General features: G+C 46.1%; 1 protein-coding gene across 2 annotated transcripts in view; it reads right to left on the minus strand.

Annotated features, from left to right (window-relative positions):
• Window positions 1-25,750, minus strand: part of PTPN3 (protein tyrosine phosphatase non-receptor type 3) — a 106,159-nt gene that overhangs the window by 65,191 nt on the left and 15,218 nt on the right. The window contains exons 2-5 of one of the 2 annotated variants that reach the window (XM_081803355.1): window positions 9,823-9,977; window positions 4,387-4,494; window positions 4,268-4,310; window positions 1,676-1,754 (exon numbers count right to left, since the gene is read on the minus strand). In XM_081803355.1, coding sequence (XP_081659481.1) covers window positions 1,676-1,754; window positions 4,268-4,310; window positions 4,387-4,494; window positions 9,823-9,960 — 368 coding nt within the window. In that variant the 5' untranslated portion in view covers window positions 9,961-9,977. Of the gene's footprint in view, window positions 1-1,675; window positions 1,755-4,267; window positions 4,311-4,386; window positions 4,495-9,822; window positions 9,978-25,750 lie in introns of those variants that run through there. The other variant, XM_081803356.1, reaches the window with a different exon arrangement.

Raw genomic sequence — 25,750 nt, forward strand, 5'->3', positions numbered from 1 at the left:
TTTGGAGAACTCTGACAAGCCCGCTGGTCACCACACCCCTCTGGTTCTAGGATCACAGGGGGCAGACAGAACCAAGGGTGACAATCACTAGCTTAGGCAGGGCGGTTCATACATACTTGTTGGAACCTATCAGTTGCTCAAAAATTTAATAGGTCACAACTGGCATTTTAAAAGAAGGAAAGAGAAAACAGAGAACTTGAGAGTGCTCTGCGCTTCCTCTTGGTTTATTAAATATTTGCTTCTGTAATGTCTATCTGGACTGCATTGTGAAGCAAAATATATTTTTGCTGTGTGGTTGTGATTTAAAAATCCACGGGTTAAAACCACACACGTGTACACACACACACTCTATCATAACGTTTTTAAAGCATCCCTTGAACAGAACTTGATATTTAGTAATGGCCTGGGGGAACTCTGGTAGGGTGATTTCTATAGATGTCGCCCCCTGGGTCCATCCGCTCATGAACTGAGCTAACCCCTTAGTCCACCGGCATGAGGAACCATTATGGGGAAAACTCAAAACATCATGTGAACTTCCCATGGTGGCCCAATGAGCCCTACGGACATCTCTCACTCTGGCTTAAAATTCAACTGAACAGTAAACACAGTCAAATCTCCGATGTCTGCTATTGTGGAGGGAAGAGGTGCACAAAGAGGGCAAAACAGAATAATAGACTAATATTTAGCCTTTAAATAAACATAACTAAAAGTTAAAATGTCATCCTGTGATTACCTTCAAAAACAAAACAAAACAAAACAAAAACAATATTCAACGCCTGAGTTAATGTCACCTTCTTGGTGATGGCTTCATGGGCACAATGAACACAGAATAGGAGTCAATATTCCTGAACATCCATTAAGTTTTGTTTTGTTTTTTTTCTGATAGAGAAAAAAACCTCTGGAAGTTTCCCTCCCTATGAAAAATAAACATATCATTAATAAAAGGGCTCAACGTTGCCATGGAGGAGAGAAATTCGAGGCAGGGTCGCTGTTCAAACACCAACAACCTTCCTGTGCCCGCCCCCTCCATTCCAAACCCTGTTCCCCACCCAGAAAACCCACGAGCCAGTACAAAACAAGGGCCAGGACCTACGCCAAGCCCTGAGGGGTAAACAATCCTATCTCGGCTCTCTTTCCCTTATCTGGCTCACATTTTGCCTGCACAGCCTTCACCCAGGAGAGAAGCTGCTCCAGCTTGCATTCCTTTCTATTTCTACCAACTGGGGATCTGGTGGAGAATGCTCAGTTCAGACACCTCTTGTTATCCTAAAGAGCCTCCGTTCTAGCCCCACAGAGATACCGTTGTTATTTGATGACACGACCGTCTCAGCAAACTGGTCTCCCAAACCCCTGCCCGCATAGCAAATGAACAAGTGCTTTCTTTGGGTGCCCGCAGGCTCAATGGGCAGGAGGGGTTGGGGTGGTGGGAGAGGTAGGAGGAGGTGGATGGCAGTGGGCTCCAAATGGCACCAAATAAGGAAGTAAGTAGGCCCCAGACAATTAATTAGCTGATGAAAATTTCAGTATGTACCCCTCTGATTTTTACTTGTTTCATAACCGCTGGTGTGGTTATACCCAAAGAAGTGTAAGGCCACAGTGATAAGATAAAGAGTACATTTTTAGTGGTTACCCATTTTTATATACTACAAAGGAAACTTAAAAAAAATGTTATTACCTGGTTTGTTCTTCCTGTAGTGTGTTGGGATCAGGTATAAAAAATCTTACTCGAAAATGCAGAGTACAGGGGAAACCTCCTACAACATTTTTCAAAAACAAATTTAAGTTTTCCTTTTAAAAAAGTCAATGCAGGTAAGCAGCTACTCTCCCGTAAGTGATGCATTTTTTTCACCAGACCACAGCTTTTTTCATCAATAAACGGACTAATTTCAAAAAAGGAGTGCACAAGATCATTGTTTAGAAATCTCCAAGTCTGCAAAGTCAGATATTTTGCAACAGAATGAGGTACTATCCCCTCCCTACTACAGGTTTAACTTAGGGCTGTGTTCAAACAATGCACTCCTTACCTGTATCAGGAATTTTAAAAATCCTTAAATCAATAGATTATACAGCATTCATAAAGAAATAATCCCACAAAGATAGCGACTTTATACTTTTCCCAAACATTTTCATGTACATTCTTGAACTTAAACGTCACCATGATAATGAGCAGGTTAGGCTGATCTTGATGGCGCTGTTTTACAGATAAGCCAACAGGCATAGAGCCTTGCCTTCAGTTGTACGGCTGATGACCAAACCAGAACTCAAGCACTGAGGTTTTTGATTCCGCTATGCCCCATCTCAATCATTTTGATACTGGGAAACAGTTCATACTTTTAATGCACAGTGAATTCCCAAAGTGATGAACATACTAGCAAATATTACACAATTAACATACTCAAATATGGCTTTATGCAACGATACCAAGAGTCAATTTGCTTGTAGAGATAAAATTAGCCCATTTCTTTTCCTGGATATGGCAACAGGAGATCAGACTGTGTTGCTAAGATTCCGTGCTCTTCTTCAGGTCAACTTTACCCCTCTCCATCACTCAGTAAATGTTCACCGGCCCTATCTATGTGCTCAGCACTTTGCTGCTTCTGAAACTCAAGCCTTCTCCACCCTGCTCCTCACTGATCCTGCCACGGATCTGCCGACCTCACCCTTCCTCTCTTTAGTACCCTCTGTCAGCGTCAAAGATATGAGTGGTGTGTGTGCGCCTATGAATGTACCTCTGTACAGTTGCCTGGGTACCAGTGGGTGGCGCTGTAACTTGGTACAGTCTGACCACCTGCACGGCAGGGGACAGCTCAGTCTTCCCACTGCCTTGGGATATCCTTTCAGCTCCGCTGCTCACCATAACTTGTCACTGTATGTCTCAGGATGTCTTTGTGCACCCAGAGCATCCCATCAAATGCTCAGAACTAGCCTAGAACCATCACTCTCATCATCTACATCCCCACACTTGGCTGTCAGCTCCTTGAGGGCGGGGTCCAAATCTGATTTGGACCAGACTCCCAGAGCTTAGCCCAGTGCGCTGCCAAAATCTGAGCTCAGGACACATCTCCTGAATGAATGAGTTAGTGACTATAACTATAGTCTATGGACTCAGTGCTCTGAGAATTCAAATGGAGGGCAGGTATTTATCTGCACAGTGGCTCTGCGGCTCCCCATGGGTAGGTAGTTCTGAATGCTATGGGAGGTAAGGGCTTGGAGGCCCAGGCTCCACGTGAGGGCAGCAGTGGCACCACGGCCATGGTTCCTTGTCTCTACTCCTTCCCATCCGGGTGCTGGGGCAGGTGGGGGGAGGTGGCATACGTGTGTGTCCACTTGTGTGAAATCCACCTGCCGTTTACCCCTCAGCCATTCATTGGCCACCTCCTATGGAGGGGGTGCATGGTAAGGAATGCAGAGAAAATGTGGCAAGCACTGTTCCCTGAAGGAGCTTGCAGTTTCCAAGGAAGATTAAGGCAGGCAACTATGAGATGAAGGAGAGTTACAACAAATGTAAGGGAGGGTAAGAGGCATGGCTTCTAATAGAAGAGATGCGAGTCTGAGTGGCTAGGAAGAACAACAAGATTTGGATATAGGGAAGAGGGAAAAGCATTCCAAACAGAAGGAACAGACTGAGGGCAGGCACAGAGGAATGTGTGCAGGCTGGCAGGTCAGTCAGGTTTGTCTGGGGCAGCAGGTGCATAAAGGGGAGCACAGAGTTCAATGCGGGAAAACCAGGCTGAGAACAGATCTGGGCAGAGGGTGGGGCAGGGCATGCTGTGAAGCCCTTCCTAACTGGGAGTTAAAATATGGCACTGGGGCCCACTCATGGCTGGGGAGCAGTATGTTTTATCTGTGATATTACCTACCTATGCCTTAGGCTCCAGGGGGAGGGAGTGTGAGTGCGTGCGTGCGTGCATACGTGCGTGCGTGTGTGTGTGTGTGTGTGTGTGTATGCACGTGTCTTTCCCACCTTGACTCTCACACTGGGCTAAGAAAGGCCATCCTCCTTCCCTTGTAAGAAGAAAGTAGGTTCCTGGGCTCTTGGCTGCCTTCTTTTACCTTTCCCTTTCCTGCTCACAGCTGGTGAGGGCTCATCTGGAAGCATCTCTGCTCACTGAGAAGTCAGACAGGGGGAAGTCGGCTCACTCACATCGCCTGGACCACCTGGAATCCAGGTCCCAGATGTTACAAGCACACTGATGGTTAGAGGAGAGAAATGGGCTAGGATATACTAACACCCCGTGTTCAACTGAAATGAGAAGGTCACACTCACCTTTTAACTGCTTCCTGATGGGTTTGCTTGATTCCAGCCATCTCTGTCGGGTAAGAAAACATAAGCTATAAGACCAAACCATGCAGGAGTCCAGCATGTCTTAAAGGGATGGTACTCACAACAGAGTCTACTGAGTCATCGCCATGCTGCAAACCAAAATACTCCTTTTCAGTCACACCCAAGTGGTTGTATGCCATATCCAGAAGAACTTGACCGGTATCTTGTTTCTAGGGAAAAAAAAAAATGTCTAGTAGGCAAATGTTTAAAATGAATCAAGAACTGATAGTTAAACATGTCTTTATTATAGGGGCGCCTGGGTGGCTCAGTCAGTTAGGCAGCCAACTCTTGTTTTTGGCTCAGGTCTTGATCTCAGGGTCCTGGGACTGAGCTCCGCATCAGGCTCTACACTCAGTGTGGCGTCTGCTTGAGGATTCTCTCCCTCTCCCTCTGCCCCTCCCCCTGCTCACACACATGTGCTCTCTCCCTCTCAAATAAATCTTTTTTTTTTTTAAAGATTTTATTTATTTATTTGATGGAGAGAGAGACAGCGAAAGAGGGAACACAAGCAGGGGGAGTTGGAGAGGGAGAAGCAGGCTTCCCGCTGAGCAGGGAGCCCCATGCGGGGCTTGATCCCAGGACCCTGGGACCATGACCTGAGCCAAAGGCAGACACCTAATGACTGAGCCACCCAGGCGCCCCTTTTTTTTAAAGGATTAACAAGAATTGACGCTTGGGGTGCCTGGGCCTGGGATCAAGCCCCGCATTGGGCTCCCTGCTCAACGGGAAGCCTGCTTCTCCCTCTCCCACTCCCCCTGCTTGTGTTCCCTCTCTCGCTGTGTCTGTCTCTGTCAAATAAATAAATAAAATCTTTAAAAAAAACAAACAAACAAGAGTCGATGCTTAATCAACTGAGCCACCCAGGTGCCCCAATAAATAAATCTTTTTAAAAAAGTATTGTGGGCAAAAAAGGAGTTAAAACATTTAGAGATTTTATGCACACTCATACCTCACAGTAAGAAATGCTTTAATAAATGTCATGTCAAGAAGTCACATGGTACAGGGGCGCCTGGGTGGCTCAGTTGGTTAAGCGACTGCCTTCGGCTCAGGTCATGATCCTGGAGTCCCGGGATCGAGTCCCGCATCGGGCTCCCTGCTCTGCAGGGAGTCTGCTTCTGCCTCTGACCCTCCCCCCTCTCATGTGCTCTCTCTCATTCTCTCTCTCTCTCAAATAAATAAATAAAATCTTTAAAAAAAAAAAGAAGTCACATGGTACATATGGGAAGTAGGGCTAAGAAGAATCACATATGTACGATTTAAGACGGCATGGTTTCATTTTCTAAGACCTCTTCCTTCCCCTTAGCTGAGATTCCCAAGTGATGTCTGAAATGGAAAATGAAGATATCACAATGAGAGTAAACTTTCCATGACCTACCCATGGATTATCCACAGCAAAATGCTAATCCCACACCAGTTTGTTGGCGCCTTGGGAGTGACGGAAGTGTGTACAGGCAACAACTCTACTAACAGTGTGAAGGAAGATGGCTAAGAACATGAAAATGCCATCCTAAACACCCTCAAAGTGACTTGGTATGTGACACCCAGGGGGATTATCTGCCGCTCTGCTCCCCGCCATCTGAAGTGAGAAGCCAGTGGAGACATTCAAGCACCCTTCACGTCCAGAGCAGGACTCAGCCACCATCACCACTCAGTGCTGGGCGTGGGGACAGAGCCACAGGACGTGTGCTAGAGAGGCCAGGCGTGGAAGCAGTGGCCGGAACGTGGTGTGTGTCAAATGCTGGAATACTCAGGGCACGATAAACGCACAGAGGACAACACAGACAAGTGGAAGCAGCTGCTGACCTGGTCTCGGGGGGCGACAGGGCTGAGTGTCACCGCTCCCCTCCAGGTGAAATTAAGAAAAGGCATTTTAAGCACAGGGCCTGGCACAAAGACACAAAGGAGGTAGACAGCATGGTGCCTCTGTGAACTCGCAAATTCTCCTTTATCAGGCCGACTTCTCAGGAATCCTTTGAACCAAACCATATGACTTAAGGACAATAAGACTCAGAAATAGACTATATAGGACAAGCAAAAGACAGTTCCTTTTCTGAGTGCTTGAGAGCAGATAATGTACCTGGAAACAGGCCACAGGGACCAGAAAGAGGACAATTAGGGAGCTGTCAGGCCCCCTTCTGCAGCCTCTTCTTTGGTGGGATATTGTATTGTTTGGTCGTAAGTGTGGGAACATGAGACATGCCCATTTCCCCGAACATATCCCCCCTTCCTGCCCTAGGGCCCTGCACCTGCTACTTCCTCTACCCAGAACAGCTTCCTTCACAGAGGAATCATCAGAGTGTAGAAAAGATGGCCCGGTCCGCATAGTCCAAGTTAGGAGATACTCTCCTGGTGCATCAAAGAGCGATCAGTTCCCCTTGTTAAAATTTCTACAGGATTTTATATTTAAAATGTAAATAACCACTGAACATCCACAACAAGCCAGATGGGATACTATGTGCACTTTTTATATATAATCTCTAATCTCTGTAGCTACTTGTGAAGTCATCACCAGCGTCCCCTTGGCTGTGAGCAAAGAGAGGCCCTGGGATGGTCTGTCCGCCTGCCTGACTCCAGTCTGTTGGCTGCCAAAGCCTGCATGTCCCCACCGCACTGCATCTCCCCTTTAAGAGTGTGAAAATCACCCATTCTAGTATATTCTGCCCAACTTTCCCAGTTCTCAAAAGGAACTTAAATATACTAAAGGACACATTTATAAAGAACAAGCCTCCCAGCCCAGTTCCCCACCAATGAGAGGCCATCTTGGCTGCGCCAGGTCACTGTCCATGACCGGCTTGCTCCTTGGGCCAGGCTAAGAACAGCTGATGCCCAGGCCACCTTCCTGATGAGGTCCCCTCCGGCTCACGAGATGGTGGTGTAGGCTCCGGAGTTGGTGCCAATGATCCCTACAAGTAGAAAATCTAAAGCGAATGGGATTTAAGCTGCCACCAGACCCTCAGATTCAAGTTCAATGTGAGTCAGCTTTGACCCGACTGCTGGAGGCTTGGGGAAGCAACACATGAACAATGGTGTTCCCGACCAGGAACGACAGGGCACCTGCTGAATGCCAGACTGTGTTCCAGGATCATCACTCTGGGCAGGCGCTATCCTTATCCCTGTTTACGGGGCTCATCACTCCTCCTTCAGGAACTTCTTACCTGGGATTCTCCTCCCTTCCAGGATAGTCTGTCCCCATCTCCTGGAGTGCCTGTTTCTTGTCTCTCAGACCTTTCAACACTGAACCTTGTTCGCTCCTTCTGTGCCCTCGCTTCTCAGGTGACCTCATCCAGTTTCGTAGCTTGCAATACCATCTCCACCCTAGTAAGCCCCCCATGTGTATCCCAGCCCAGACCCTTCTCATTTGTACAGTGATCACCGTCTCTATGTGGATGAGTAACAGGCACCTCAAACTCAACGTGTCCACAACAGAACCCCAAACCTGCCCTGCTTACCGCTGTTCCCATCTCTGTCAAATGCAACTCCGTCTTGCCAGTTGCCCAGGCCAACTTGAGAGTCACCATGAGGCCTCTTTCACATCCCAAATTCCATCTGTCAGCAAACCCCACAACCTCTGCCTTCAAAAATAGTTTCAGACTTGGTTTACTCTTAGCTACTACTTTCACATTACCACCACACTGTCCAACCCTGCTCCTCCTTTCCCCTGGGCTGTTATAATAGTCTCTTAGCCCTTGCCCCCCAGAGTCTACGCTGACAGAGCATCCAGAATGGTACTTGAGTCAGATCATGTAAGGTCTCTGCCCAGACCTACCAATGCCCTCTGCCTCCCTCAGAATAAAGCCAGTGCCCTCAGGATGACCTATAAGGCTCGCCACAGTCCCCCTGTCTACCTGACACCAATTACCTCTGACCTCTCTTGCTACTCTCCCCGTTGCTCATTCCACTCCAGACACACTAGCTTCCATACTGTTCTGCAACTACACTGAGTGGGATCCTGCCTCAGGACCTTTGCACTGCTATTTTTTTACCTGGAATGTGCCTCCCCTCCAGAGAATCACATGGTTCTTGCCCTCACTTCCTTTAGGTGAGGTTTTCCCTGATCACTTCTGTAGCAAGACAGCCCCGCCCCTGTCCTGCTCTGGCACTCTCTACCCTCCTCATCCCACTTTATTTTTCTTCTAAGCACATACTGCCTGACAAAGTATACATTTCTTTATGGTCCATTTCTTCACACTAGGATGTGAGCTTTGAAAGGCCAGACACCTCGCCGTTTCATTCACTGCTGTATTCATTATACCCAGCATGAAGCCTGGCACATAGTAGGTGCTCAGGAAACATTTGTTGGATAAACATTCACATTCTTGTCAGGAAGAAGATAAATAGCAAAGGAAGAGCTCCCAAACCGACAAAGGAGCCAGTCCTATACTGTCATTTTACAGCCTCTGGAAGAGACACCTGTGATCTTTTCGGAGCACCCACCATGCTGTGACTTCATGCAAACCGCCCTCTCCTCCTGGCTTCTTGGCCAAAAAAGGCCATAGTGAGCTGGGGTCAGCAGGAGGCAAACTTAGGGGTGGGGTGGAAGACCCAGGGGCCAGTTATTATTACCCTTTCCAGTCCTGTGGCCTTCTGTTACCCCCTAGTTGTTTCCTACCCAGTCTTCTCTTTCTGACCCCTTCCTTGCACACCGAACTTTCCAGCCTGGGGCAGATGATGGCAGCCGGTCCAGAGGAGGTGAGAGACACGCAGAGGGCATTGGCCTAAGCACTGCCTGGGGTAGGGCAGGGCAGCGTGGACTGCTACGGTTCAGGCATCTTACTGCTGGCCCGAGATGGAAGCCGTGTTTCCAGTCCTGCCTCTGTCGTGGGCTTGAGGTGGGAGATGCCAGGCTCTCTCTGAGCCCTGCCATCTATGAGCGGAACCGTCTCGCCACCCTCCAGATCGGACCCATCCCCTCACGAGTGTCATAAGCACCTGCTGTGTGCCTGGCTCAGGATCAGGCGCAGGGGAAATGACGCTATTCCTGTCCTCAAGGAGCTCACGGTTTAAAGAAATGAAGATGTCACAGAAGAAGTAACATCAAAAGGTCTCTTAGTTCGTGTCACCAAGAAGAGGGGTTCCGGAAGACACTCCAGGTGAACAAGAACGTGGGCAAAGTTTTTAGGGTTATTTCCAGTCCAGTCTCAACATACAAGATCTGAGATCTCTCGCTTTCATTTTATTTTATTTTTTTAAGAGTTTATTTATTTATGGGAGAGAGAGAGAAAGAGAGAGAGAGAACACGAGCAGAGGAAGGAGCAGAAGGAGAGGGACAAGCAGACTCCGTGCTGAGTGTGGAGCCCAGTGCGGGGCTTGATCCCAGGACCCTGAGATCATGACCTGAGCCGAAATTAAGAGTTGGACGCTTAACCAACTGAGCCACCCAGCGCCCCGCCCCCCAAGCTTTCATTTTAAAATAGTTTTCATCTCTTGGTTTATAAAATGAAGAAAAATTATTTCTTAGTGGCATTAATTCAGAAAAAAATTAAATTTGGAGAACTTACATTAGCTTTAAAGGTCTGTACCAAGCCATCTAGAAAGCGGATGCTGCAGACGACTTCGGATCGAGTTTTCTCTTTGGGTAATTCTGAGGTGCGTATATTATTAATTCTTCCACCCAACGCACGTAACCGGGAGGTCATAACTATCGCTGAATAACCTGTAACAGAAGGTATACCTGTTAGCTCTCTGACGTGCAAATTACCCGTTACATGTGGATGCTCCTCACAGTCAACCCATCCCTTGCCTGCTTTGACCCTCATAAACTGAAGAACTCACAGATAAATGAGAACCAGATAACACACCATGTTTCCATTTGAGTTTTGACTTCTAAGTGCCTCTAAGCAAAATTTATTGCTCAATTATAACATGTTAATAGAATTATATGGGTTATTTGTGTGTCTTATCTCCCTGGTCTAAATCTAATTTATATTTCCCAGGCTTTTAATTTTTTATACTTTAAAAAAAATATATATTTGTGTATTCTACTCCTATTTTTTTATTTTTTGACAGAACTAAATGTGGTATAAAAATTGATCTAAATACGAAGACACTTATTGGTAAAATAAACTATGTTAAATAACTTATATTCATTAAAAGACACCACTTAAAAGTAAAGACAACCCACATGGACACTTGCAACATGTGTATACAAAGAATATATAAAGAGCTCCTGCAAATCAATATGAGAAAAACCAAGCAATCTGGTAGAAAATGGGAACCATATTAGTTGTCAAAAAAATGCAAATTAAAACCCACAAAGTAATAGTACCACATACCCACCAGAGTGGCCACAATGAAATCTGACAAAACCAAGTGTCGGCCACAGCGTGCACCAACTGGAACTTAAAGGCACTGCTGGTAAGAATGAAAATTAGCACAACTGTTTTGGAAAACTGTTTGGCAGTATTTACTAGAACTGAACATATGTATACTCTGTGATGTAATTCCACTCCTAGGCATATTCCCAGCAGAAAAATTTAGATCTATCCACTAAAAGACATGCATGAGCATTTTTATAATAGCCCCAAACTGGAAAAGACTCCAATGCCCATCAAGAGAATGGGGAAATTATGGTAGAGTCCTACCACACACAACTATACAGCAAAGGAAATAAATGAACGACCATTAGGCCAAAAACGAATGGATTCTTCTAATGTTATGTTGAACAAAAGCTGCCAGATACACCAGATTACCGACAGCATGAACCCATTTATATAAAGTGCAGAAACAGGCAAAACTGATCAATGCTAATAGAGGACAGAAGCATGGTTACCACTGTGTGAAGTGATGAGGGGTGGGTGTTTGTGTGTGTGTGTGACGGGAGTCTTCTGGGATGCTTATAATACTCTATCTATTGATCTGGGTATTGATGATACTGGTGTATTTACTTTGTGAAGCTTCATCAAGCTCTATACCTATCTGTGTACTTTTCTATATATTTCAATATCAGGTTCACTTAAAGTAACACGTGTATGCAGAGGGAGTTAGTTTAAAATCCAACTATGGTGTGTATTCAGGGAACGGTGAGGAAAGAGGTTTTCCTAGTGAATGTAATTGTAGAACGGTAGACTAAAAAAGACCGAGGAAGTGTGCAACCGAGCACACGGTCGCAGCGTGCAGGCAGGACAGCCACGGGTCTGGGCTAGCTCCTCGGCTTAGGGAATGGACAAGGTGTAAATCTAACGAGGCTGGATGGAAGAACAGATAAAGACGAAGGACTTCAGTGCAATTTAATGTTCTTTCCATTAATTCTCTGTAAACTTTCTATGATGAGCTGGGCTTTTGCACGTGCTATTCCCTCTGCCTAGAAAGTTCTTTCTGCTCCTCTTCAGGCCTCAGGACCGAGCACAGGCGTCACTTCCTCAGCAGAGCCTTCCCTGGTGTCCCTAACTACTCTCTATCTGCGGTACAAGCTCTCCTCTACGATGCTCTGCTCGTTGTAATTCCCCAGCTATAGCTGATGATGTATCTAGTGTCTGCTTCTGCCACTAGAAGCTTCACAGGGCAGGAGCCCGTCTGGTTTCGCTCACTGCATCTCCCAACACCTGCCTCTGGTAGGCAGCCAATAAACAGCTGAACAAATCAGTACAAGGAAGAATGAAATGAAAAATGAAGCACGGGAAAAACAGCGCTACCTGGGGCGCCTGGGTGGCTCAGTCAGTTAAGTGTCTGCCTTCGGCTCAGGTCATGATCCCAGGGTCCCGGGATTGAGCCCTGCATCGGGCTCCCTGCTCAGCGGGGAGCCTGCTTCTCCCTCTGCCTGCCGCTCCCCCTGCTTGTGTTCCCTCTCTTGCTGTCTCTCTCTCTGATAAATAAATAAAATCTTAAAAACAACAAAACCCCCAAAAACCAGTGCTACCTGACAGACTAACGGGTTAGTGGGAGCAGGAAGGAGGATGGAATGAGGGTGGGGACATCCCGTAGACCAGGGCTCCTCACACTGTAACGTGGACACACGAGACCCCTTGGGCATCTTGATCAGATGCAAACTAGGATTCAAGCAGGGCTGAGTGAGGCCCTACAGTCTGCATGGAACGCAGCCTCTGATCCAGGGTCCACACGGTGAGGAACAAATTGCAGCACTCAGTGTCAGGCAGGGCCAGAGATCCGGATTTGGGAATCAGTAGCAAGGAAGGGGTGAGGACAAGGCAGACTGGAGCCTGAGAATCAAGCCTTAGGGAACCATGGAGGCACAGCCGATCAGCAGGAAGCTAAACCACAAAGGAGGTGGAGGCTCCAGGAGAAAACGGTGCCCTTGGCCCCTTCTCCTACTGAAGGAGCTCAGACATACCTCTATCCTCCTGCAGTCAGGGACGGGAAAATCTCAAATATTAATAACAGAAGTCCCTGGGACCAGCAGTGGAAGAAAACTCATTCTGTCACTTACACAATTCCACCCACCCCACCACCTCCACCTTGCCCTTTCCAACAAAAATGTCATCAGAAGCAGGGATGCGTTTTCTGAGTAATGCCAAAAGTGATCAAAAGACAACAAATGTGTTCCGTAATACTTGAACCACATTGCATTTAAAATGTCAAACTGATTGTTTAATCTTTGTCTATGAATTTCAGGTGGGCTATAATTTTTTTTTTTAAGATACAATAGAATCATTCTGAGTGTGCTTCTTAGTGGGAGGTGCACAGCAGTATTACCTGGGGTGCTTTCCAAAAAAAAGAAACAAACAAACAAAAAAAGGGCCTGTCCTGGCCACATCCATAGATGGTGATTCAACATTGTGGGGTGTGACACTGAATGACTTTCCCTTTGGGAAGCCCTCAAAGGCAGGGCCAGGCAGTCAATGGCCCGAAGAGTGGGTTTTTAGGGAACATCAGGATGTCTTTCGGACGGTCACACTCAGAATACAGGCCCCACGGAACCTGAGCCATTCACTGAGGGCGCGTGCGTGAAACAAGAGGGCCGTTCCTCAAAACAGCTCAAACGAAGAGCTCCTCACGCCATGACTCTGGATGGAAAAAGCCAAAGGTGATGTCAGTCAAGAGTTTCCAAGAGAAAGCACGGTGGACTGACGTGCTCATCGCAGGCACTGATCTTCAAACTGCCCCTCACCCGAGCAGCTCTTCGTAGCTGGCACAAGCATGGCTACCAGTGGGACTTATTAACTTGACCATGATTAATGGTGCTTCCCGGCACAGTCCTGTAGCCAGCTGACAGGGGACATCAGCAACCCAGAAGGGACACATCCACCTCTCTATGTAAAGGGGCTTGAAACCTAATGACAATGTCTTAAAGAGGAATTTCATGGAAGTCGCAGAACTGTTCTTCCCACAATTGTTCCTAAAGCAAGCCTTGATAAGAGCAAGCCTCACGCTGAATAACCATGTAATTGAACCATGTGTTTTCAGATTGTCTTGAAATTCTATCTTAAACAATCGGGTCAAGACAATGGGTGCTGACTGACTGCCCTGTTTCCTGTACCACAGCAATTGGGGAACTCGGGCTTTCTATGGCTTCCTTTATAAGCCTCTTCATTCTAAACAAAACCACAACCCAACCAGGAACACACTGGCCTCCCTGACCCCAAGTGATTATGGCTGCAACTGATGCATTTCATGATCTGGAAGCCAAGCTTGCTCTTCATTTTTAAAAACAAAATCAATCAATCAGTTAATGGCTTCAGTATCTATTCTGCACAACAGAGGTTCTACTGTGACTATGGTTCTTATCCGACATAAAGGAAGAGGCCACATCTCACTTGGTGCACAGTAGGGGCCCAATGCATACCACGAGGGTTAGGGTTAGCACGTGTAAAGTGCCTACACAATGTGAGACACATAGCAGGTACTTAATAAAAGGCATTTTATTAATAATGCTAAGCTTCTAATCCATCAGGTGCCGATTAGATTCTGGATTTTGTAGGCAATCCTGATTTTAAATACCTTACAGATATACAGATATTCTGTTTCTTAAATTTTTAATAAAGACGGCTAAGGTTAAAAGATACAAGAGATGTGTAACGTACCTATCAGCTGCTCTACAGACTCCGGTCCCAGAGCAGGAGCACACTGCCTGGGTGTGGCAATCTGGGGCACGTAGGACACCAGAGCCCTCGTGGGTAGGGCTGCATAACAAGGCTTCAACCACTGTCCCTTCTGGGCTTCCTGTCTGCCCTGGAGCTTGGGACGGGGGAGAGGTGATGCTTTATTTCCTAAGAGTCTACACGCAGGGGCGCCTGCGTGGCTCAGTCGTTAAGCGACTGCCTTCGGCTCAGGTCATGATCCCAGGGTCCTGGGATCGAGCCCCGCATTGGGCTCCCTGCTCAGCGGGAAGCCTGCTTCTCCCTCTCTCACTCCCCCTGCTTGTGTTCCCTCTCTCGCTGTGTCTCTGTCAAATAAATAAATAAAATCTTTAAAAAAAAAAAAAAAGTCTACACGCAGACCTGGGGAACTCTGTTCTTTCACAAGCCCATGAACCACAGACAGAAATGAAGGAGAGCACTATACCCTTCTCCATTAAACAAAGTCAGAAAGCAACTCAATTCCACTTTGGTCATTTTAAAAGAAAGTGTTTAAGTTTATTTCATATCCTTTTTTCAAAAATAACAATTTAGACCTCTAACTCAAGAGCACAAGTTCCAGTTAAAAAAAAAAGAAAGCAATCCTGATTTATTAACACCTAATCTGTGACTAAACCCTACAAAGGAACCACAGGTGGCTCAACACGGGAATCAACCCGAATAATCATCAAGCTGACCTAGGCTGATGCTACCACCTAGTGGCCACCAGAGGAAATCACTTCACCTCCTACCCTATGACTTCCTACTTCCTTCCTGGAGGGCAAAAGGCACAGCCATGCTCCCTTCTTCTTATCCCAGTTCAACTTCAAAAAATCTCTCACGATATTAGAAGGCCTTCCTTGTATCCCAATTCCTTCCTTTTCCTCTAACTCTTCTTCCCTAGTGAACTCCAGAGAGGTCCTTCTGGAGCTTGGGAGGATATTTATAAGCCCCAGCAGATGTCTGATCAGCTAGAGAGGAACGTCCCTCACATGGAAAAGTAATAAACACTCATGTATAATCAGCCATGCTAGAGAGATGACTTATCAAATAGTGATATTGCTTTCTTCTCCTTTTCACTGTAAATACTATAGCAGTCGGGCTGCATTTATGGTGTAAGGAAGTCTTAGGGGGCAAATGCACTCACAACTTCACAGCATACTGATAGGAGAACATAAACCACCTTCCGATTGCTGACTGTATCTCACCTAGGATAGCTTCTATCTCTGGTCTATTTTATGGCCAGGCTTAAGTGTTCCTGAAACTCCTCTGAAGTGGCGTACTCCCTTCTAAAGATTTATAAACATCTGGATGGGGATTTATGTATTAAGCATTAAGCACTAGATTAAGATCAGATCAAACTGGAAGAATGTATGCTTAGTAATTAAGCTGCTAAGAAAGACATAGTGATTAAAATGAGACTTTTTAAACCAAAGACTTATATAAAACTTTAACGTGCTTGATTTAATCATCTGGGGAACTTGTTAAAATAGATTCTTGGGCACCACCCACAGAAATTATGGTTTGGTAAGGACCGAGGAAACTGCATTTTAAAAGTTAATTTTTTCCAACTTATAGAAAAATTGCAAGAAAAACAACTCCCATACACCCTCATTGGCCTGGATTTAATTAACATTTTGCCACATACGCTTTCTCTCCTGCACACACACACCCCTCATGCTTTTTACTGAACACTTGGAAGGTGTAGGTATCATGCCCCTTTGCCTCTGAATATTTTAGCATGTCTCTCAAGAACAAGGACCTTTCAAACCACAGTACAATTATTGCACTGAGACAATTTAACATTGATAAAAGCACTTATGTAATACATAGCCCATATTAAAGATATGCAAATTATTCTAATGATGTCCTTTATTTCTTTCCTCCTGATCCAGGATCCAAACCAGGACCTTGCCTTGCTTTAGTGGTCAGACAGAAGTTGCATTTTATTTTTTTTAAAGATTTATTTATTTGACAGAGAGAGACACAGCGAGAGAAGGTACACAAGCAGGGGGAATGGGAGAGGGAGAAGCGGGCTCCCCGCTGAGCAGGGAGCCCAATGCGGGGCTAGATCCCAGTACCCTGGGATCATGACCAGAGCCAAAGGCAGATGCTTAACGACTGAGCCACCCAGGCGCCCCCAGAAGTTGCATTTTTAATAAGCATCCCCAGGGGACTCAAATACGCAGGTCTGAGCACCATGCAGTGGAAAATACTCAACCAGATCATCCTAGGGATCCTTTCGGTTTTGACCGTCTGTGTCTACAGCCAGGGGCTTGGTCAGGTCGGTACCCTACATCAGTCTTCCTACATTACAAATCACTTCCCAGAACTAAAAGGAGTTTCTGTAGCTTAGCAGCTGTCCCTTTACTCAGTCTGGGGAAGCCCTTCATAGGGCACTGTTGACACAGACTTTCCGGTCTATATGTCACTGCTGGGATTAGCACTGTTGTCAAAACAGAGGAAGAAAGCAACACGAAAATAATGTTAGTTCAAAAAGGATTCTATCACTTGATATTATGTAACCAGATGTCTTGGCTTGTTTGCTCAAATTAGTTCACATCTTTCAGACAGTGACTCTTAACAATTCCTAATATCCAAGTTATAAAAAAGACAGCAGTGCCTTCTGTAATGCACTTCCTCAGAAAAGAGGGGCAGTCAACTTCTCTTGTGGGAAGGAAGGAAAGAGACAAAGGGAAAAGAGATGCATGCATTTTGTGATTTATCAGGCTTTGCCAATGTTAATAACGAAACTCAGCCCAAGCCATCAGTGATTTTAGTTCATTTTTAAAATATCCATATACCTTAAAAAAACACTGCTGTATATATTATTTCACTTTTTTTTTTTAATGAGAGAGCGTGTTTGCATGCAAGTGGGGGGGGGAGAGGGAGAGGGAGAAGCCGAAGCAGGCTCCACACCCATCTTCACGCCCAGCACAGAGCCTCACATGGGGCTCAATCTCACGACCCTGAGATCATGACCTGAGCTGAAAGCAAGAGTGGGACGCTTAACCGACTGAGCCACCCAGGTGTTCCTCACTTTATTAATTTTAAATTATGTGCAGTTGATAAAATTACAACTGGTACATGAAACTTAATTTTCCTCATGGCTAATTTCCATAAATTTATCAACACTGCTTTCTGGCAATTATCCCCCCCACCACCTACTTGGCTTTTTTAATATCCAAAGTACAACACTGCATAACAATACGAAGATACACAGACTTCTTTTAAAAACTAGTTTATAATGTAAACAATCACTATGAATATCAATAAAATAGAAAAATTCTATTAAGGATGGCATTTTCATATTGTTAATTCAATGTTACAGCCAATGCACTAATTCTTCGGCATAGAGGCTCAGGACAAATTAATTTTTCAACAGCATTTTTAAAGCTTAAAGCCTGTTATTGAAAACAATAATCACAGCTGACAGTGGAAAGTATTGGAGCACAAGACTTTTTAATTTGGGGTATGCATATATAAGAGTATTTAATATCATATTTATAAAAAAATAAATGCTTTTGTGAACACTTTTATGAAAGTTCTTAACTCTCACATTTCACATTATTTGCCACCACATGGGAGAAAATGCTCATTCAAGTCCCCTCGATAGCACAGCTCAATACTCAAATTATCTTGCAATTATTGATCCTCACACTCCAGAACTACAATCTTGGGATCAAATCGTTTGTTCCATAGATCCTGTAATTTGTTCAGGGAGTGGATCTCCCAACCAGAGGCCCCCCTCCCCCCCTCCCCAGGAGAAGGAGTAATTTGTAGGATTAGTTGTATTCAAACAGAGACCGGTAATTAGCATCCTCCTTCTCCCACAACTTCAAAATGCCAAATAGTTTTCTTATTATGGAGCTGGGGTTTATTTATAGGTTCAACACCATGACACTGGCAAAACTAACAAAATAGGAGTTATACTTGATACTGGGAGGATAACAAGGGGAGTCGTTTCAAGCTCCCTGAAGGGCAAGATAAAAAGCTTGGTGGGAGCTGCAGCCTGCTTCGGGAGAGAGGTGATGAAGCCAACCTCTTCTGTTCCACGAGGTGAAGTTTTCAGGGTGGCGCTGAGATGCTAAGGAACTCAACACAAAGTCTGCCCCCAAGCGATGAGAAAACTCTTGTTAAACGTGTGATTCTGTTAAATGAAGTCATTACCGCTCCCCTCCTCTTTTTGAAGGATCACAAGAGGGGAAAAAAAAAAAAAGCACAAATCCTAAGTGCACAGCTCTCAAGAAGCCTGGCATGAGCCGCATCCCGCCCATGCCCTCTTCTAAACATGACCTCCCCCAGAGGTGACTACTCTTCTGACTTTTACCACCACCTTCATGAGATTTTTTAGAAGTACACTCTACTCCCAACACAAGGCTCGAATTCACGACCCCGAAATCAAGAGTGGCATGTTCCGGGCGCCTGGTGGCTCAGTTGGTTAAGCGACTGCCTTCGGCTCAGGTCATGATCCTGGAGTCCTGGGATCGAGTCCCACATCGGGCTCCCTGCTCAGCAGGGGGTCTGCTTCTCCCTCTGACCCTCCCCCCCTCTCATGCTCTCTCTATCTCATTCTCTCTCTCTCAAATAAATAAATAAAATCTTTAAAAAAAAAAAAAAAAGAGTGGCATGTTCTACTGACCAAGCCAGACACGTGCCCCTTCATGAGATTTTTTTTAAAAGTTTTTTTTTTTTTTTAATGTTTAGGAAAGGTTATCATGGTGCAATGTTAAGCTGCAATTTCCCAGGACTCAGCCCTCCCAGGGCTGTTTTCAGCGTGCATGTGGATGTGTCTGGCATCTGTGCAGTGTGGGCTACCGAGAAACGAGAAGGCTGGCGTGTGGTCTCCCCCTAAGTAAGGCTCTGAACAGTGTCTGGTGAACTTCTCTTGTGAAGATGCCACCTCGGTGAACCCAGAAACTTCAGAGGCCAGCAAGCCTGCCTCCTGGAACAAAGAGGGAGACACACATCAGCCCTTAGAGGGACTGACCCAAACCATGCTGGGGGAAAGGACTTTCAGGACTCCCCGCCAGACAAGCTGTCCTTACATCCTCCCAACAACTGGCCAAAGTCCCACATTGGACTAGGACTACAATTTCACAGACCCTTAATCTTGTTTATAATTACTTTCAGCCTTTGGCCAAGGAGTTCTGGACCATTTCTCAATATTCATTTATTGGGCACCTGCTCTGTGTCAGGCCGGGTTGGAGGGGCGGGGGGGGGGGCGGGGCGGAGACAGAGTTGCCTGGAGTTTCAGCTTCTAAGGGAGATGAATACCCAGGACTCATTCAGAGGAACAGGAGGAGGGCTCCCAACCTGACTGTGGTGGGCAGTGGGACCAGTTCACCAAGGTCTCATGGGGAATCCTGCAGGCTAAGATAGTCTACTAGGTAGAACGGGTTCTAATGCCACAGTGCATCTGCAAAAGCCCGGAGGGGAAACACATTTTAAGAACTCCAAAGAAAGAGATTTAGCAGCAGTGTCTAAGGAATAAGTGGTATCCTAGAGAAATCTCCAGGAGGAGGAGATGAGGTGCTTCAAAAATCCAAGTGGCCGTCACACAGGATATGGTATGAGGCTGTGGGAAGGTCAGCAACAATGGAATCAGATGTGGGCTGGAACCCCAGCTCAACCACTCAGTAGCTGCGTGAACTTAGAAATCACTCACCCATTTCCTTACCTATAAAAGGGGGGGAATTTTCTTTGCTTTCCAAGGTTTTAAGCACTGAATATATATATGCAAATTAACTGGCACTTAGCTGTGTCCAATCAATGGTACTTATTACTACTACCATTAGACTGGTTATTTATTTATTTATTTTTAAAGATTTTATTTATTTATTCATGAGAGTCAGAGAGAGAGAGGGGCAGAGGCAGAGGGAGAAGCAGGCTCCCCACGGAGCAGGGAGCCCGATGCGGGACTCGATCCCAGGACCCTGGGATCATGACCTGAGCCGAAGGCAGACACTTAACCGACTGAGCCACCCAGGCGTCCCTAGACTGGTTTATTTAAACCCCAAGGGTTCCATGGGTGGAAGATGAAAGAAACAGATTTCCCTTCAACAGAAGGAAGAGCTTTTGAACAGTCAAGGCTGCACAAATTTGGAAGGGACTGTGTCAGGAGAGAGGGAGATCCCCGTCAGTAGAGGTGATCAAGCAGAGAAGCTGGATAAGACCTCTGGTGAGAAGGTTCCACAGGGCAGGCTGGCATTGAAGGAGGTGGCGGGGGGTGCACTCTGAGCTTCCAAGACCAAGGTTCTATTATGACTTCCGTTTCAACAATGCCAAAGTTAAGTTTCTGTACATGTAAGCCCACTCAAAGCAGCACCGTTAAAACTGGCTTCCTTACACAGACTTCTCATGGGAAAGAATTCTAAACGGCTACCTCATTCTTGAAAAAACTAAAATGGACCATCACTGAAACAGGATAAAAGAATATGAGTGGACAAAAAGCAATATATAAAGCCCAAAACATAGACGATAGAATGTTTTATACTGAGCTCTTTCCCCCTAAAATCAAGCTACCAATCTCTTCCCATTCTCCCTCTGGATAGTTCCACGAGGCCCCAAACGGACTGGAAAACAGGATGGAATAAATTTACTCTACAGGGACATGAATCAAGTTGCATAAACTTTACAAAAATACCGTGCTAATATTTGCCCTCGGGGCACAGACACGCCCATTTGGGGGTGTCTGGGAAATATCAGGGACTGACATTTCTATCCTGGGCTCCTGCCCCCACCCCTTTACAGCCAAAAGTAGCAGAAGCCTTCGGAAAAGAAAACAGCTAAAGTCACTTTGAAAGGTTTGAGATGTGCTAATCGCAACTCATCCCAGCCAAGAGGCTGGACTCTCACAACAGGACCATCCTGCCAGCTTCGTTCCTGCCAAGGAGTTTGAAGGCAGTGGCAGGCTCGCCAGAGAAACCCAATCCTCACCACCAGCAGCCTTCACCATAATATCATCTCAAGCAAACACAGAAAAATACCCTCCAGCCGCCCCTCCTCCCCCCACCAAAGCATCATCCCATTTGTCACTAAATCAGCCAAGTGATCTGGGAAGCTGCTACTCCGTTTTTCACTGGTTTTCTTCCAGCTTTAAACCCCCTGCCTGTAAGGTTTTAACCCGAAGGGCCATCTCGGGTTATATTAGGCACAGCAACCCGGCGTCTCTAGACACCAAGATAAAATGTATTTTTATGCAGCCTAGTCAGTCAGGGCTTTAGGACTTGGTGAGATGGAGTCGGAAGATTAATGAAAGGAAACTGCATAGCCTCTAAAAAAGATTTATAAAGGCATGCCAAAATGCTGATCAGAGTAACAGGGCTTAGGAATATTTGAATGCAAATACTGTATTTTGTTGCTGCCATCGTTACATTTATTTGTACCAGGGCTTCCACGTGCTGGGAGCTGAGAAGACAGAAATGCAGTCCATTCTTTGATGTCAAGGAGAGCCTAAGGGTAGGAGAAGAGTAACACCACTGCCTCAGGGCTCCTGGTGGCCAGGGCCCATTGGAGGCCGGAAGGAGTAAGCCAGACCTGAGTGAGCTCGTCTCTGCGCGGCCACTCCTAAGAGGACAGCACCTTGGTCAGAAGCATCTAAGTCTGTTTCCTCATATGTAAATAATTCTGAGGAGCGATGCTGTCCTGCCTGGCCCACAGCAGACACCAGCGGCTGCTAGGAGTACTGATGCGCCCGCCCATTCAAGCACCTCACTCCTAGTCTCCCGGCCGTTGCCATCCCCAGGCTTCTCATCTTGAGGAATAGCCAAGGGTCCCACAGGGCTTCAGAGTTTTCTAAATACTTTTGCCCCCATTCCTCTCGACTCCATTCACTCTGACGGGGTCTGGCGGGCAGTACTCCTGGTAGATTCGACTCCAAGAGCCGTGCCCCAGTCACAGTCCGCCTCCAAATGGAGTGATGATCCCATGCTCAGAGCAGGGCATCACACACCTGCCCACTGAGTCCACTGGCCCACAGGACGGGGAAGGAAGATGAATTACAGGTGATTCACTGTGGCGGGGAAGAGAGGAAGGCCCCATTTAAGCACTGCGGTCTCTGTAATTTACTGGCTAAAGGTATGTTCTTACCTTTTGAGATAAGCTTGGTAAACACTCCCCATAGCTCACATGTTCGTAGATTTCCTCTTAAGGAGGAAATGGTCCAGAAGACCTTCCCCCGCCCCCCAATTCTGCAACATCAGAAACCTGAGTAATGACTTGGGTATTTATTACCCTATTCCAAGATGACACAATTGATTTAACAGGTGTTTCCAAAAAAAATGAAAGAAAAAGTACAAAGTACAAAGTACCCTCAGACTGCCAAGGGCGTGCTGATGAGAGAGGAGTTAAAATGTGGCACACATCTCTCAGGGCTGAGGAAGCTGTAGTAAAGGACTTCCTCTCATTTTTGCACAAGGTGTGGGCTGGAGGGCATGCGCATGACATCTACAGGTCCTTCCAGCTCACAGGCAGCCACCCTGGGTTAATTATTAGCAGTGGGAGAACAGGAGTAGGTCACCTCATTTCTTGAGGCCAGGCCCTCAGTGTGGCCTGGGGCCTCTCCGAACTATAACCAACAGCTCTCCTTCCAGGGAGCTCCTGAGAGTGACAGGCCAGTCCCAGACCCAGCCAGTGTCCCTGCCTCCCCTCCCTTCCACCTCACCTGCCTCCACGGATCCTAGAACTCAGAGGACTGCTGATGGAAGGCCAGGTTCACTGCAGTACCTTGAAAGGCAGGGCTTCTTAGTCAACTTGAGCTCAACTTAGACCCTTTCCCCTTCAGCTGCACAGGGGGGCTCTAAGCCCAGGATCTCATGAGGACAGCCATGGGGTGGGGGATCTGAGGGGTGCCAGGGGCCTGGATCTCCAGGAGGATCCCAGGCAGCCACACAGCATCTAAGCCTTGCTGTTCTTTCGGCGAGCTGTGGGAGGTACGCAGGCTGTGCTGAATCTAGCTCCACAGCTGTGAAGGACAAGCTCGCTGCCGTCACCCGAAGGTAGCTAACCCTGGAGGGGAAGGAGGGGGCAGTAATGCAGACGAGCTGCCATGCAGGGTGTGCTCTGATCCACGCACATCAGAGAAAACAAGCCAGCTGACAGTGTTGTCCTAACTGGGGGTATTTTTTTTTTTAAATTGTCCTTGTTGCCATTATTCCACTGTCAAACATTTGTCCAGGTATTTCAAACACTTCCCTGGCATGGCATTTTTTTGTTAGAGTTTACAATATTCCACTTGGTGAAATCATAACCAGGGTTCGAGTGACCTCTACTTTGCAGGGCTCCAACTTCCGAAAGAACTCCTAGTAAACGTGGAAAGGGAAGAAGGAGCAGGTGACCAAGGGCTGCCACAAAGGTCAGGGAAGTGGGGCCCAGTGGAGCCCTGCTTTAGGGCAAAAGCACCAAAGATGTGTGGCAGCAAGGTGACAGGAAGGGGCGAGACAACTCCCCACCCCCCGCCCGGGAGGAAAATGGCAAAAAAACAGATGAGCAGGTAATTGATGAGGATTTGAACAAAACCACCAGGTTTACTGTTTTCTGTCTTTTCCACCAGACAGAACAATCTTTTTACACTTGGGAAGGACAGAATTAAAGGGGACGGGAAGCCGTCTCCCACGACCCACACTCCACACCTGTCACCTCGTTTGACTTCCCACATCAAAAGAGAACCAGGCTGAAGGCGGCCAGGACTGAGCAAATGGGGGCCCAGTGCGGAGGGAAATCGGAGGGAAATCAAACAGAGCAGCTCCTGGCAGTCATGCTCCCAAACCTCACACTGCTTCTCTCCATCTTTCTTACGGGAAAACAAACAGAACACAAAATTTGCCGTTTTAACCATTTTAAAGCATACAATTCAGGGGCATTAATTACATTCACAATGTTGTGCAACCAACCATTATTTCCAAAACTTTTTTGTCACTCCAAACAGAAACTCTGTACCCATTAAGCAATAACTCGTCATTCCTTTCCTCCCCCAACCTTTGGCAACCTCAACTTTGTCTCTATGAATTTACCTCTTCTGGATATTTCATATATGTGGAATGAGACAACGTTTGTCTTTTTGTGTCTGGCTTATTTCACTCAGCATAATATCTTCAAAGTTCATCCATGTTGGAACATGTGTCCAAATGCCCTTCCTTTTTAAGGCTGGATAATAATATACCATTGTACAGAGATACCACATCTTATTCATCTATTTGTCTGCAGGACACTTGGTTTCCCATGTGGCTGTTATGAACAGTGTTGCAATTAACATCTCTGTACAAGCATTTATTTGAGTCTGCTTTCAATTACTTTGAGTATATGCCTAGGAGTGGAATTGCTGGGACATAGTAATTCTATGTTTAGCTTCTTGAGGACACCAGACTTTTCTATGGAGACTGCTCCATTTCACATCCTCATCAGCAATGGAAGAGGGTTCCAATTTCTCTACATCTACATCCTTTCCTATGCCATCCCAGTAGGTGTGAAGTGGTATCTCACTGTGGCTCTGATTCACATTTCGCTGATGACTAATGTCGACCATCTTTTCATGAGCTTATTGGCCATGTGTAGATCTTCAGAGACAGGTCTATTCAAAGTCCTCTGTCCATATTTTTAATTGGGTTATCTTAATTTAGGTTGAATTATAGAAGTTCTTTATATACCCTGAATAAACCTTTACCAGATATAGGATTTGCAAGTATTTTCTCCTAATCTGTAGGTTGTCTTTTCTTTCTTGATGTCCTTTGATGCACAGAAGTTTTTAATTCTGATGAAGTACAATTTTGCTCATGCTTTTTTATCATATCTAAGAACCCATTGCTAACCTCAAGGTCATGAAGATTTACTCCTTTTTTTAAAAAATCTCTACAGGTTTTATGACTTTGGCTCATATATTAGGTCACTGATCCATTTTGAGTTAATTTTTGTATATGGTGTGAGGTAGGGGTTTCCCCACCATGATCTACTGGCAGGACTAGCATTGCGTGAACTTCATGAAGGCCGAATCTGGGTCTCTTAAAAATCACCACTGGGATGTAGGCAGCCCAGTGCCTGGTACTCATTAAGTGCTCGATAACTGCCAGTGGGATGGATGAATGAATGAATGGATAAAGTTATTGGGGGGTATGTTCCTCCACCCCAACCTGCCTACCATTACTGCAAGCACCCACAGCTGGCTGAGCAACTCTTGTTTGTAACAAATCTGACAGGCTACACTTATTAAGAACTAAATATCGGGCGCCTGGGTGGCTCAGTTGGTTAAGCGACTGCCTTCGGCTCAGGTCATGATCCTGGGGTCCCGGGATCGAGTCCCGCATCGGGCTCCCTGCTCAGCAGGGAGTCTGCTTCTCCCTCTGACCCTCCCCCCTCTCGTGCTCTCTCTCCCATTCTCTCTCTCAAATGAATAAATAAAATCTTTAAAAAAAAAAAAAAA

This window comes from Leptonychotes weddellii, chromosome 14 (assembly GCF_054177405.1).
Source record: "Leptonychotes weddellii isolate Sample4059 chromosome 14, ASM5417740v2, whole genome shotgun sequence".
NCBI lineage: Eukaryota > Metazoa > Chordata > Mammalia > Carnivora > Phocidae > Leptonychotes > Leptonychotes weddellii.